Source organism: Macrosteles quadrilineatus, unplaced genomic scaffold (genome assembly GCF_028750875.1).
Source record: "Macrosteles quadrilineatus isolate MER2022 unplaced genomic scaffold, UCM_ALF_1.0 Scaffold_1__1_contigs__length_201487025, whole genome shotgun sequence".
Taxonomy (NCBI): Eukaryota; Metazoa; Arthropoda; class Insecta; order Hemiptera; family Cicadellidae; genus Macrosteles; species Macrosteles quadrilineatus.
The window spans coordinates 123,581,501-123,597,773 of NW_026542594.1; the positions used below are offsets into that span (position 1 = coordinate 123,581,501).

At 36.6% G+C, this 16,273-nt stretch overlaps 1 protein-coding gene across 1 annotated transcript in view; it reads right to left on the bottom strand.

Annotated features, from left to right (window-relative positions):
• The window catches only part of LOC129000296 (uncharacterized), a 236,244-nt gene that overhangs the window by 42,199 nt on the left and 177,772 nt on the right, over positions 1 to 16,273 (bottom strand). The window contains exon 12 of the mRNA XM_054427260.1: positions 8,112 to 8,327. Within this exon, the coding sequence (XP_054283235.1) occupies positions 8,112 to 8,327 (216 nt within the window). The remainder of the gene's footprint in view (positions 1 to 8,111; positions 8,328 to 16,273) is intronic.

Below are 16,273 nucleotides of genomic sequence, written 5' to 3' on the forward strand. Positions count from 1 at the left end.
AAGCTCAATAAATCAATTTGAAATTTCAAAAAAATTACATGGGCTGGGTTGCCATGATGATGGCGAAATAACAACTAAATATAAACAGAAAATCAACAAATTGAATTGAAGAAATTCCAATCACTAGTTTTATTTACAGCGTGGGGAAAAATAGAGAAGTCTGTACATCACATATTTTTAGTCGAGTTTTCGAAAACTGGACGACCTCTAGTGATATATTAATAGGCAAGTATGTTGCTTTAAAAACTTTTTTCTCAGCTCATGTGCATCACAGGGGAAATCTACGCATACTTTTAGAAAGATTTTTTTTCCTGTAGATGTGCAGAATCCCTTTATAAATTAAAATATGCTCAAAAATAAGCACAAAAAATGAGTTTAAATTAAAACAAGAATTATCATGGATCTTATGGGTTGCCATGCTGTTGGCAAAATAACAACGAAATATAAACAGAAAATCAAAACAAATGGAAACACTCCAATTTACATGTTTATTTACAACGTGGGGTGAAAATAAATAAGTCTGTATATTACAATCATATTTTTGATCGAGTTTTCGACCACTGGACGACCTCTAGTATGATATGAATTATGTGTTTTAACGTGTTTTTTCTATGATAATTTTGTTCACATTATTCGAAATCTAGTATTGGATACTCAAATACCAGATTTCTGAGGGGATATTTGAGATGTTCCAAAATTATCCTCATTGTTTACTTTTGAATTTGTATATAAGTTGAATGTTAATAAACCATGTGTTATGTATCCAAACACCTCAGAGGCCTACTATTAGCTAAATTCATACCTCTAAATTATCACATGTGTTTACATGCAGTAAAAAGGGCAAAAGATTCCACCTATTGTAAATTTCTATATTTCACATTCTCATCAAACACTGTCATTTATTTAATAAGCTAAATTTATAATCACTGGAAGTTATTTATACAGTTTGAATTATTTTACAAAATTATTTTTCTCTTTCACTTTCAAAAATGTAATTAAAATACTCTTCATATAATACCAACCAATCATAAAAGTAACAGTGAATAGTGACATCAAGAAACCAGTGAACTAATTGTTGAAACAGATGTATGAAATTGAACATCAGGAATCAAGATTTATTCAATTGAGAATAAGTAATGAAGAAGCAAGACAGGAAGATTTTTTAAAACTTTTAATTGGTGATTTAACTTTACAGTACCTATTTAAAATATCAAGATTTTTCTCAATTATTTAATACATATCATTTTTACCTCAAGAAATATATTTGTGGAGAAGACTACCATAAACTTTTGGGTGAGATCAAACTGAACTTGTACTTTGCTAAATCCTCACATTCCAAAATTTCTATTGGCTTTTGCCGTTTTGAACTTTTACCTAAATTATAATTTTACTAAATTCAAAATTTGAACTTTCTTCTATTCAAAAGTGTAAATTGAACTGTACATAACTTGTGATGAACATTAGGCTTATGCCTATACAACATCACATAAGCCTACTTTAAGCCGGCACATTCCTAGTACCCTGAGATTAAGAGTTTCATCTAAATTTATAACCCTACTTATTTGTACAATTTGACTAATAAAAGGTTTATATGTATTCATCATTGTAATACCTGGACATTTATTTATTACTTATTTACCAAACAAAGATTAAAGAACTTTACATAAACCTTTTATTAGTCAAATTGGTAAGATGATCATTTTTTGCAGTGCAGTGAATTCCTTTGGCTAATTCATGGTGTGGATGTGGGTTTACTTTGCAACGTTGGCATGAGTCGCAGGTCGCTAATGTGGTTCTGATTCGCCTCCCCATATATCTTTGAATATAAAGCACTCTTGCAGGATGGTAAGACACTTTTTCGCCCCGCAATGAAGGTAGTGGTGATGACATTCCCAAATGAGTTTGTTGATGATGTTCTCTGGTGTAGCTATCAGCCAGCTGTCTCGATGCTTCCGGTAAAGTACTTCTTGGTCCAATTTATAGGTCCGTGATATCTGTTCATACAAGGGTGAATCAGGTCCAAGTCTAAGAGTAGCATATGGTATTCTGAGGATGGGATCTTCTGCTTGAAGTCTGGGCAAATTCAAAAAGTCATTACGCAGCTGAGGGTTGATGATTCTCTTAATGTAAGAGACGATGAGCTCAGGTGAGGAATGAGGTTGAGAATCGGAGGTTGATGGATGGATGATCCGGCTCAAGGTGTCAGCTGTCTGGTTGTCCGTTCCTTTGCAGTGTTCGATCTCGAAGTTGTATTCTTGAATAGCCAAAATCCATCTGGTGAGTCGGTTATTTAACAGTCTGCAGGTTTTCAAGAATGTGAGGGCATGATTATCAGTTAAAATCTTCAATTTGGAGCCTAATATTAAATAGCGTGTTTTTTGTAGGCAGTAAACAATTGCTAAAAGTTCTTTCTCCGTGGTAGTAAAGCGCTGTTCAGCTGGTTGTAATACACGTGATAAAAATACAATAGCTGCTTTGCTTCCATCATCCTTTAATTGATAGAGATGGCCTCCGATTGCGTAGTCACTCGCATCGGTTTGTAGGATGAAAGTTTTAGTGATATCAGGGTGATGAAGTATGTTAGTTTGAAGGAAAAGCGATTTAATTTTGTTAAAAGTGGTATCATCTTCAGGAGTCCAAATAAATTTATTTTTCTTTGAAGTAAGCCGAAATAATGGTTTAATAGTTTCAGAGTAGTGATCAATAAATTTATTATAATAGTTGATACAACCTAAAAATGATTTTAGCTGTTTTCGACTAGTTGGAGTAGGAAAATCAAGTATCGGTTGGACTTTGCTTTGATCCATTTGTAGGCCAGATTCGGTTAGAGTGTAGCCTAGGAAAGGTATGGAACTTTGACAGAAAGTAGACTTGGAGAATTTCACTGTCATATTAGCCTCAGTTAATTTCTTGAGAATAGTTTCAATATGAATTAAATGATCGGAAAAGTCAGAACTGATGATGCAGATATCATCCACATAAATAAGAGTAAAGTCTTCGATTTCATTAGCAAAAACTCTGTATAATGCATGTACAAGAGCGGCTTGTGAAGTTGATACACCAAAGGGGACTACTTTATAGTGATAAGTGTTACCGCGGAATTGAAATCCGGTATAAGGTCGAGATTCAATATCTAAAGGTATCTGCCAGTAAGAAGCGGTTAAGTCGATACTAGTTAACCATTTAGCATTACAGGCTTTTGCTAGAAGTTCATTCACGCTTCTATAACATTCATAATCAGGCACTAGGATTTGATTTATTTTACGAGCATCCAGACATAAACGTATTTCTCCGGATTTCTTTATGATTTGGATTATAGGATTTATGTATGTACTGTTGCTTCTTTCAATTATTCCTAAAGTTTCCATACGGTTTATTTCCTGTATGACAGCGTCTTGATGTGCGAGTGGCACAGGATAAGATTGACATTTGAATGTAGTTGGTTGCTTTACTTCAAGATGATGCTGGTATTTGTTACATAATCCTGGAGCGTCCGAAAATGTATCTTGATATTTGAGGAGTAAATTGACAAGTTGACTTTTCTGTTCGGTGTCTAGTAGTTGGTTTTGTTCAATAGTATCAGCTATAGTGTCAGGATTAATTGTGAGTGTTGGTATATTGGAGTGGTGTAATGTACCATAATTATCATATTTATTTAGTATATGATTTTCATGTGAATTTTCATCATAATCATATATATCATCATAATCATCATCGTTGTTGTTCATTAAATAGCACAAAATTCCTTCATAATAATTCCCGTCAAACTTCAATAACATGTCATTGTTATTTATATTCAAGTTTATTATATTGTCATTAAAGTTTATTGTCATTTTCCATAATTTAATTGTATCCGTTCCTAATATAAGATTGTGTACTAAGTTAGGTACCATGATTAATTGTAAAGTACTTTTTACACCATTAATACTGACATTCATAAGTAGTATTTTCGAAACCCGTTTAGATTTTTCGCCAACTGCGGTCTTTATATGAACACCTGTCAGGGGTAATTCTTCAAATTGTCCTAGTCTCGTTTTATTTTCTATTATCCATTGTTCAGATATACAAGTTACATTTGCTCCTGTATCTAAAAGAGCTGTGGTTGGTACATTATTTACAAATAGACTAATTTCAGGACATTTGTAAGTATTATTAGAATTTTCAAGAAAATTATTTGTGTCCTTTAAGTCATCTTGGAGTAAGAAATTCCTATCACACATAATATTGCTAACGTTGGTTAAATTTTCAAATTTGTTCTCAAAGTTATATACAGGTTTAGGCCGTAAAATTCCGATTTTTTGAATAAGCACTGAAGAATCGTTTGATGGTGAAAGAGGTGTAAACAATGAGGAAAGTTGATTCTGGGCCTTTGGTTCATCAGTGCTTCCTAGCTTAAAGCCTGATGATTTGGATTTATGTAATTGGTAGTTCCGGTAGTAGGGTTGCTTTTGTCTATAATTGCAGAACATACTTGGGACTGTTCTTGAGACGGGTACTGACGTTCTTCACGGTGTGGTGAGTTGGTGTTGTTGTTTGGTCTCTGGAAGTTGTAGTTTCCTCTTCCTCTGAAATTATAATCTTTCCTGTAGATGTTCTGTTGTCCACTGCTGTAGTTCTGTGGTTGACTGTATCCCCTCGAAGACTGGTTGTAAGAGCCATGGTTGTACTGCTGGTTCGGGCGAGTTGGACTGTTTGGCTGTCTGTTCGGCTGGTGGTGGTTACGATTACCCTGTTGGTTACTGGAATTGTGAGTACGTGGGTGTGATGGTTCATAGCGGTTGGACTTTGAAGTCATGGTCCGTTGATGAGCGTCTTTGAGGTCCTCTCGTTGTAATAGCAGCTCAAACTCGTGTACCGTGGTGACATTCTTGACTCGTCTGGCATCTTGTACTAATTCTGAAAAATGGTCGGACAGGATTACAACGATTTCTTCGTCGGTCAAAGGAGGTGTTATCGATCTTAGTGTCAAGACTTTCTCTATAAAATATTCGGCTCTTGATAGTCTGCCATCCTGTCGATACTTTTCAACATCGATTCTTTGCTTGATACCACGTTGAACCTCGTGACTCCAATATTTGCTCAAAAACATTGCCTCGAAATCGGTCCAATTTTTTATTTGATATTTGACCAATTCAAACCATTTAGATGCGTGGTGGTCAAGACATTGTTCAATTACATCCAATAAATGTTCAGACTCGTCGTTTGATTTCTGATTGTCAACATTCCGTTCGTAAAAACGTTTAAGCTTACTCAAAAATTCTTTTGGATTTTGTGTCTTTCCGTGAAATTTAGGTGGGTTAATGTCTAGATAATGTCTGTTAGTTCCCGGACAAGTAACATAAAGAGGCGTTATTGTACTAGTTGATTTGGAAATCTGTTGTTCCATGTTATTAATTCGATAACTATGGTTGTCTGTTATTGAATTTAGTTTGACCAAGTTCTCGTTCTGTCCTTCGATTTTAGTAACTAAATCGTCATTTTGTTGTTTTAGGTTATTTTGGCATATATTTATCTGTTGTTGCAATTTAGAATCAAAATTTCGGGTTAGGTTATTGCTCAAAGTAGCAATATTTTGATCAATAGTGATCTGATTAGTCTCAATTTTAGTATTTAATTCATTACGGATTTCTTGAGATTTAATTTCGATCTTTTTGTCAACATTCATTTCAATAGTATTTATTTTGAGTGAGTGTTCAGATAAGGTATTGTGGATAGCTTCAATTTCAGACTTTACGGTGTGAACATCTGATTTGAGATTAGTTATGTCGTGAGAGATAGCATTTACATTATTTTCTATGGATTTAATATCCTTTTGAAGGTCATCTCGCATCAAACTAATATTTTGGTTGAGTTCATTTTTGAGATCATTTAAGCGTATATCACTGTCTTGTTTGATTGTGTTCATATTTTGATTTACTAGATTTATGTCTTGTTTCAGTTCACGAAACAAATATGTAATTTGTGTTAGGATGTTGGAATCATTAGTGTTGCCGATCGGCTGGTGTGACTCATTCATTGGATTGGTCAGTGAGCCAGTTTTGTTTGGTTCATTCAACTGCAGATCAGCTGTTTCGTCGTTCTGGTCGCTTGGAGTAGTACACATTTTGTCACGTGACGTCATACTGCCTTTTTCTGTCTGACGATCCAGATCCGCCATCTTGATCTTAGGATTAGAACCTACACTGTCGTTAACCTCAATAACGTCTGTTTCTAATGGATTTCTATCGCTTTCCAGACCATGAAAAATAATTGATTCTGGGATTCCTCCAAATTAAATATGATGATAATTGTTACTTGTTTCAACATTATTTGTAGTGTCTATAGTTACTAGTGTATTTGAATGTGTTTCGTTGGTTAGAGTTGCTTGACTAGAATGTACGGTGTTGCTTACGGCATCTTGGTTGCTAGTATCATTGTTGGTTGTAGTAGACCTATTTCTTAAATTATATGCTTTATCTTCCATAATATCGTATAACAGTGATCAATAATAATAGTTCAATATATGGATGAGGTGTTGTGAATGATATATGGTTATGGATGTGCACACAAGGTTAGTTATTCTTATGCTTAGAATTTAGGTTGTCATAGGCCTATTACATCGAGATAGGTTTGGAAGTTATTTTGTATTGGATAATATCACATAAGCTACTTTTTTGCCACACGTTGCAGGCGCCAATGTAAAGTTCTTTTACCTTTTGTTTGGTAAATAAGTAATAAATAAATGTCCAGGTATTACAATGATGAATACATATCCACCTTTTATTAGTCAAATGGTACAAATAAGTAGGGTTATAAATTTAGATGAAACTCTTAATCTCAGGATTCTAGGAATGTGCCGGCTTGAAGTAGGCTTATGTGATGTTGGATAGGCATAAGCCTAATGTTCATCACAAGTTATGTACAGTTCAATTAACACTTTTGAAAAGAAGAAAGTTCAAATTTTGAATTTAGTAAAATTATAATTTAGGTAAAAGTTCAAAACGGCAAAAGCCAATAGAAATTTTGGAATGTGAGTATTTAGTAAAGTACAAGTTCAGTTTGATCTCACCCAAAAGTTTATGGTAGTCTTCTCCACAAATATATTTCTTGAGGTAAAAATGATATGTATTAAATAATTGAGAAAAATCTTGATATTTTAAATACTGTAAAGTTAAATCACCAATTAAAAGTTTTAAATAATCTTCCTGTCTTGCTTCTTCATTACTTATTCTCAATTGAATAAATCTTGATGTTGATGTTCAATTTCATACATCTGTTTCAACAATTAGTTCACTGGTTTCTTGATGTCACTATTCACTGTTACTTTTATGATTGGTTGGTATTATATGAAGAGTATTTTAATTATATTTTTGAAAGTGAAAGAGAAGAATAATTTTGTAAAATAATTCAAACTGTATAAATAACTTCCAGTGATTATAAATTTAGCTTATTAAATAAATGACAGTGTTTGATGAGAATGTGAAATATGGAAATTTACAATAGGTGGAACCTTTTGCCCTTTTACTGCATATAAACACATGTGATAATTTAGAGGTATGAATTTAGCTAATAGTAGGCCTAGGAATATACAAATTCAAAAGTAAACAATGAGGATAATTTTGGAACATCTCAGTTTTAACGTGTTTATTTATTGTGTGCAGTCAGACATGAAAGAATCTATTGAATTGGTTATATACTAGATCAGTTCACAATACTAGGGGTAATACGATCACAGTTACTCAACTGTCACCGAAAGGTAAGGTCTCACACAATAGGAAACAACTGATGTTAAAATGAACTGTTATGTCCTGTATGGAAACTATTGATCGTATTAGCCATATATATATATACTGTACATATATACTGTATATATGGATAAAACGTAAAAAGTAGACCTTTTACACATCTCCCGAGAAACTTTGTAGATGTTCCCATGTTCGTAACTAAAAACCTCAAATTTAACGCAGTATACTTTAGTATTTATTTATATTTTATGCCAATGGCATTTTTAACGTTTTGAACATGATATACTGTATCGAAACCCTGCTCTTACTACGACCATTTGTTAGATATCATCATTCATTTATGGCCCAATGACAAATATTGACATCTGAATCCAGAACCAGACGTACTGTAGGCAGCACAGGGCACACCCGTGTAGGCGTGGGTGGCGTGGTAACAGCGATGTGTGCCGTGGGTGCAGACCAGTGGGTCCACAGGCACCGTGTCCAGCAGCGAGTTGCCCGCCCGCGTCTTGCGAAGAGCTCTGGTCAACTTCTCCAGGTCATCCGAGGACTTGAGTCGTGGAATGATACGTCGGTCCGAGCTCTGCAGCAATCTTAGCTGTTCTAAAAGACCAAACATACCATGTCAACACTACTTCAATGGAGAAAATCAAATGACCTACACCAAAGAATCAATCGGTTGGCATCTGTAGTTGTTAAATGAACTTATTTTAAAATGTTTTTATTAGCTCGCTTGCTTGTCTGTTCGATACAAATTTTGCAATAAATTTCAAACTAATTTCCCGATGAGCTAGAGACTTAAAACTTGAAACAAAGCTCACAAATGGATGACAATGCAATATTAAATCATTTAATTTTCATATTTCCCTTGGGCTACGCCCCATTGGCTTCCAAAGTTTCAATGTTTACATTTTGGAAGAATGTAAATAATATATATCTATTATTGGCTTTAGCGTAGCGTGTGGAAATCATACAACTCCTCCTCTGATTGCACTTTCTATGAACAAATGAATGTCAATATCACGAAATAATTGTAATTTTATACCAGTCCTTCTAAGACAAGCCTCCCATGTTAACCCAGGAAGTGAATACATATGTACGGGGTCAAGTTTTTAATCTTTTAACATAGGTCTCTAATTCACACAGGCTCTAATTCACATTTAAGGTCTAAAACACATCAGCCAATAGCAATACATCTGTTTTAAGATATAAATCATGATATTCTTGTAAGTTTTATATTAAAATAGGTCCAGACATGTTTTGCAAGTTCATATTCATTGGGAGAAATATGTTCTTTAGTTATAGTACTGTAAAATGTTTCTATTGGAGAGAGAGACTCTGAAAACTTATCTGGTCCCGTCATATATTCATAGGGAAATACGCCTTTGCGTTGTAGTAGAGGTTTATCTATAAATCTAAATGTATTCAAATTAGAAGCTAATTTGTATAATGGAAGGGACAGAAAGTTGTAGGAATCAAAAAATATTAAATCATCGACAGAGAATGAAATGTACTTTTCCATATCTTTGGCTATGCAATTCAATTTACGATTAAACTTACCTAAGTATTGCATTATTAAATGCCCATCATAATTTTTTAAGTTATGAAAGTGTTACATATTAAATAAAAGATTGGTAAAATAAAATAGGTGTATTCTGAATTGAATCCTAAATAACAATGATTGTAAACAAAAACAAAGTTAACTTATTAAACATAACATATGGTATTTTGTTAAACATACAGTATGTTAGAAAAGACACATAAATTTTCCCCCTTTAAAGTCTTGATCGCAGCATTTGATCTACATGTCGTCTGCATGTTACTCCGTTCTCCAGTTCAACGTTGTAATGTAGATTTCCATCTCTTGATGTAACTTTTCCGAAACTCCATTTTGTCTGACCCTTGTAGTAGTTTCTCACTTGAACACGGTCTCCCACCTTAAATATGCGTGTTATACCTTTAGGTTTGTCTTTTGAGTCCTCGATTCTAGAAGGTATCATAACACTGAGGTATGTTCTTACTTGTCTGTTGGACATGAGATAGTATGCCGAGTTTCCTGTTGAGTTTGGTACTTGACGGAGTTGAATTAACGCCTTGTGAATTTTACTGTCAAGTGTTCCTGGTTCATCTAATATGGACTTCAACTTCTTCTTTACTGTTTGTACAAAGCGTTCAGCTTGTCCATTAGATGATGGGTGGAACGGAGCAGTCGTTTTGTGTTGAGTTCCACATGACTTAAGAAACTCTTGAAAAGTAAGAGAAATGAAACTTCGTCCATTGTCTGAAATTAGGAGGCTTGGAAGACCAAAAGTACTAAAAAGTTTCTTCAACTCCTTAATAGTCCAATCGGTAGTTGCTGTTTTTGTGGGTATTACCTCTACCCATTTGGAGAAGGCATCAACAACAATGAAAAATCGTTGTCCATTTATTGGGCCCATGAAATCAATATGTATTCTCTCCCATGGCTGAGTTGCTGGTTCCCAAGGATGGTTGATCTCTTTCGTTGGAGAATTTTGTTTCTCACGACAAGGCTTGCAAACAGCAATCATGTTTTCAATGTCTTTATCCATTCCTCTCCAAAAGCAGTAACTTCTTGCCAAAGCTTTGGTTTTTACTATACCAATGTGCCCGTAGTGTAGTTCATTGAGAATTCTTTTCTTGAGGGAATTTGGGATGATTACTTTCCACCCTTTGAAGAGGCATCCTTCATGTAATGTAAATGTAATGTAATGTAACTTCATTATCGTGAAATCCCAATGGCTCTAATGATTGACCTTCCTCAAGAGCCTCAAGAATTTGTTTTAGATATGCGTCCTTCTTAGTTTCTTCGGCTAGTTCTTTGGGATTGATAGTTATGGTGTTCAATTGGTTTGTTTGAAAATGTCCAAACTGGTCAATACTTGTAAATTTTGAATCTTCCACAGGAAATCTTGAGAGGAAATCTGCATTCCCATGGTCACCAGTTCTCTTGAATTCAATTGTGTAGTTAAATCCTGATAAAAAATGGGAGTAGTTGAATAGTCGCGTAGCTGACATTGACGGTAGGCTCTTGTTGGGATTGAAGATTGACACTAATGGGTTATGGTCCGTGATGAGTGTGAAATGACGTCCGTAGCAATAAGAAAAAAATTTCTTCAACCCCCAGTATATACCTGTGGCTTCTTTATCGATTTGGCTGTAATGTTTTTCAGCATTGGTCAATGATCTTGAAGCAAAAGCTATAGGCTTTTCACTTCCATCTGGGAAACGATGTGATATCACTGCTCCAAGTCCCACAGGTGAAGCGTCAGTTGCAAGGATCAATGGCAGGTCTGGGTTAAAGTGACAAAGAACTGTGTCACTTGTTATTCTTTTCTTGATGTTTTGGAAACTTTCTTCACACTTACTGTCCCATATGAATGACTGCCCTTTTTTTAGAAGTCTATGTAAAGGATTTAAAACAGTGGACAAATTCTTTACAAACCGGTTGTAGTAATTAACAAGTCCTAGGAAAGATCGGAGTTCCTGTATGTTTTGAGAACTTCGTGCATTTGTAATTGCTGTGATTTTATCCTTACTTTTGTGGATTCCAGTGGCGTCAATAACATGTCCTAAGTATTCAATTTTCTTTTGAAAAAATTTGCACTTGTCACGGTTCAACTTCAAATTTTGACTCCTTAAACGCTCAAACACTTGCTTTAGTCTTTCTAGTAGTTCTTTTGATGACGTTCCTTGAATTATTATATCGTCGAAGAAGCACTGAACACCTTGAAGGTCTTGAAGGATTCCGTCCATCACCTTTTTGCCAAACTCCTGGAGCAACTTTTACACCAAACATCAGTCTGTTAACTATGTATTGTCCTTTATGAGTGCTCAAAGTTTGAATTTCTGCACTCTCAGCATCCATTTCCAAGTGGAGATAAGCGTTACTTAAATCCAAAGTACAGAACAACTGTCCTCCATTCATTTGAGCAAAAATGTCTTCGATCCGAGGTATTGGATGATGTTCTTCTTTGATTTGTTTATTTACTGTAACCTTGTAATCAGCACATATTCGTATGTTACCATTAGGCTTTACTACAGGTACAATTGGAGTACCCCAATCGGACTTGTCTGTTTTTGAAATGATTCCAGCTTCTTCCAGACGATTCAACTCGAGTTCTACTTTTTCAGTTAATGCATATGGGACTGGACGAGCCTTCACAAAAATAGGTCTTGCCCCTTCAACAAGCTGTAAGTGTGCTTTTTTGTGAGGTATGAGTCCTACTCCTGGTTCAAATAATTCCTTGAATTCATCCAAAAGATCTTCGAGTGCAGTAGATGTAGTATTGTTACTAACTGTTTTAAGTTCTGTCCAATCCAGTTTGACCTCTCTAATCCATTCTCTTCCGAAAATTGCATCGAAATTTTGGTTCACTATGTAGAGTTTCCCAACAAACACCTGATCATTGTAGGTGTATTCTGAATTGAATCCTAAATAACAATGATTGTAAACAAAAACAAAGTTAACTTATTAAACATAACATATGGTATTTTGTTAAACATACAGTATGTTAGAAAAGACACATCAGAAAGAATATTGGAATTTTCTTTGTTACTTTATAATATACCGGGTGTTTCTAAATGAATAGCTGGGTTTTAACGCTTTATAACTTTTATACTATTAAACTTACCACCACAAAATACGCATCAAATGAAAAACCAACTCAAAGAGTTTATGCCTTCCAAAGAAACATTATTTAACAAAATCGATCCAACAGAACTGTAGATTTAATTGTACAAAGTTAAAAAGTAATCTCCAACTTTTTTTCACCACTAGAAATTCGGAGGTTGCTTGACGTTTTTGCAAATAACTTTTAAATGGTGAGGAAATCGACCAATGTGGAAGGTAATATTCCGAAAGAGAATAAAATTTCCTACAATCTACTATTATGCATTTTTTGAAAATACTCAAGAAAGGTACCAAAAATTGCCTCAAAATGAAAAAATTGAAAATCCCTGTCTTCAATGTAGACAATAAACATAGCAAACATTAAATTTCACACTTTTTTATTTTAAGCCAAATTTAGGCTACATTTATTGAGTATTTTCCTGAAATGCATAGTAGTAGATTGTAGGAAATTTTATTTTCTTTCGGAATATTACCTTCCACATTGGTCGATTTCCTCACCATTTAAAAGTTATTTGCAAAAACGTCAAGCAACCTCCGAATTTCTAGTGGTGAAAAAAAGTTGGAGATTACTTTTTAACTTTGTACAATTAAATATACAGTTCTGTTGGATCGATTTTGTTAAATAATGTGTCCTTGGAAGGCATAAACTCTTTGAGTTGCTTTTTTATTTGATGCGTATTTTATGGTGGTAAGTTTAATAGTATAAAAGTTATAAAGCGTTAAAACCCAGCTATTCATTTAGAAACACCCGGTATAATAAGCCGTCATCTCGACAGCATTTCGGGTCATCTTCGGACGAAGCAAATATAAATTGAAATGATAAAATTTGATAACAATAACAAGGATTTCAAATAATAATTTTATATGTACTTTGATATGCTTAAAGCGAAGCAAATTTCCTAATTAAATTCTGTGTTTTTGTGTTTATGTCTGCTGGTAACGCATTAATGTTCTTTTATTTCTCAGTGTTTTACCGAAAGCACAAAAGCCCCTTTGATAATAAAAATGTCTATCGGAATACAGTGTTAAATGGTGAGGTGGAGGTAGTATTTTAACTACTTTTAACCATTGTGGAAAATAACTTTCAATTATAGACCTACATTAGGGCTATGCCTCATATAAAGCATATTTTTAGTTTAATCATTAGATGGATCAACACGATCCGGGTGACATTTAATTGCGAAGCATTTGTTTTGGCTTGAAAATGTCAGATACTGTTTTTGCGATGGTTTATATATTCTAATAGTTTTGCCAGCATATCTGAAAATATCCAAAACAACTGCTGTTCTTAATATAAGAAGGTGTCAACTGACTACTATAAGATCTCCGTACGTAGAACGGACACAAAGCTAGTTTTTATCTAAATAGGCTACAGTATTATGCACGCGGTCTTATTAGTTAGGTACTTAACAGTGCAAGTAAACTTATTTTTCTTTTGTGAAATTTAAACCCCATTTCACGCTTCTTTCATGTGGAAACGTAAAAATACCGATACAAAGGATGTATGTAATGTTAACATCTTTACTTATGAAACATGTTATAGATGTGTTGATAGTTCTAAGACCAACTGATAAGTGAAATTGATGCAATAGTTGTAATATATCTATAAATGTTATTTTAATTCATTGCTTAATTTATTAAAAAAACATTAAACGTGATCGATCCACTCAACTGGCTTTCACTCTTATGACAAGCAATACTATCGTTTTTTTTTTTTTTTTTTTTTTTTTTTTTTAAGGGTGAGGAGGGAAAATGCTTTTACGCACACAGGTAGCCAGCCTGTAGTGTGAGAGACTCCTGAGTTTATCACGGACTACTCACTAAAAAACCCCCTCTACTCTGTTGGACACAGACCTGGAATTGTTTGTCACATTACTTCAAGTCAGGCCAACTTGTGACCCTAGCCCACAGGGCTCGCACCGTTTCTGGCATTATTAATTTTTTTGACCTACACTGCATCCCGGTCGAGGTCAAGGTTCTTGGCGCGGAGAACACCCTGGATGTAAAGTGACACACAGGTCCAATTGTCCTCACCCTCCATCATAATCGGTATGACCGTGTCCACCGACAGCAGTCCTACGAACTGTTGAGCCTCTAGGCGGGGCCTTTCCCAATGCCGGCAGTGGAAACAAGTGTGTTCAACGTCATCGGGAATGCCTGGGCAGTATATGCAATCGGGTGACACGGCTTTGCCCATCCTGAACAAGTACGACCGGAAAAAGCCGTGACCCGTCAGAAATTGGGTGAGGTAGAAGTTCACCTCTCCGCACCGCCGATTAACCCAAGGTTGGACCTGTTGTATCAGTCGCCTGGTCCAGAGCCCCCTTGTCTCCTGTTCCCAGCTCTCCTGCCACAGCTGGAAGGTCCGGGTGCGTTCCTCAATTCTTGCCTGGTCCTCCCCACGGCGCTGATAAATTGCCTTCCTCTCCGTCGCCAATAGTTTGACGGGGATGACTCCAGCAACCACCAGGACGGCGGGTTCGGACACTGTTCGATAGGCAGATGCTGCCCTTAGTGCTGCCTGACGCTGCACTCGGGCGAGCCGCATTATATATATCTCCTTATTGAGAACGTCTGCCCAGACTTCCGCACCGTACAGGAGCACGGACTGGACCGCAGACATCAACAGCCTTCTGCGGCTGGACCGCGGACCTCCGACATTGGCCATTAACCGACTAAGGGAAGAAACTATTTAGCGGCCTTGCCCGCCGTACGGGTGATCTGGTCTCGCCAGCTGAGCTTGCTGTCCACCATGACCCCAAGGTACTTTGCGGCACGCGTGGTTTGGACTTCAACTTTCCCCACCATCAAAGGCACGATGATGTCAATCCTCTTTTTAGTCAGAATCACAATCTCAGTTTTGCTCAGAGCGAGCGAGAGACCATGTTCTGCCATCCATGCGTCAATGGTGCGCATGACTCGATTCAGTTTCAGTTGGGCAAGCTCAATGCTACGTGCAGCTATCAAAGCCGCAACGTCATCCGCATACCCAACCAGGACAGCTTCCTCAGGCATCTCGGATCTCAAGAGGCTGTCGTAGGCGACGTTCCAGAGGTCCGGGCCCAGTATGGATCCTTGAGCAGCACCAGAAGTTACATCCATCGTCCTGGAGCCCTCCGTAGTGTCGTAAATGATGAGACGGTACCGGAGGTAGTCCTCTATCATGCGCATGAGGTATGCCGGGACGTGGAAAGTGTTCTCCAGTGCGTCCAGCATATCGCACCACCTCGCGGAATTAAAAGCGTTTCTCACATCAAGTGTTACAAGCAGCACAACCCGACGAGAATAGTTGTTAAACTCCTCAGCTCTCATTACGGCTCGCTTTACCTCCTCAATAGCGTCAACCGTTGACCGTCCCTTCCTGAAGCCGTACTGACGAGGGGATAGATTTCCTGCAGCAACCACGGCTGAATTCAGTCGGGAGCGGATCAACTTTTCCAAGACTTTCCCAGCAGTGTCCAACATACAGAGAGGTCAGTAAGAGGAGGGTAGGTCTGGGTTTCCTTTTCCCTTCCCCACGAGCACAAGCCTAGCTGTTTTCCAGCAGAAGGGAAACTTCCCCTCGGCCAGACAGGCATTGTACGTGCTCAAAAGGATTTCTGGATTTATTGAAAAGACCTTCTTCAGGGCCTCACCAGGTACCCCATCCGGTCCAGGAGCCTTGTTGTTCTTCAGGGATAGAATGGCCGCCTCCAACTCCTCGAGACTGAACAGCGGTACGTCGTTCACCCTTCCAAACTCCCGCAATGGGCGCAGTGTGTGAGTTGAGAAAAGGGACTTTACAATCCTCTCCATAGAGGCCCCGTACATAACGGAAGGTGGAGAGCGGGTGCCAAGCTTCTTGGTTACTATCTTGTATTCCAGGCCCCACGGATCGGAATCGACATCGTCCCTTAAT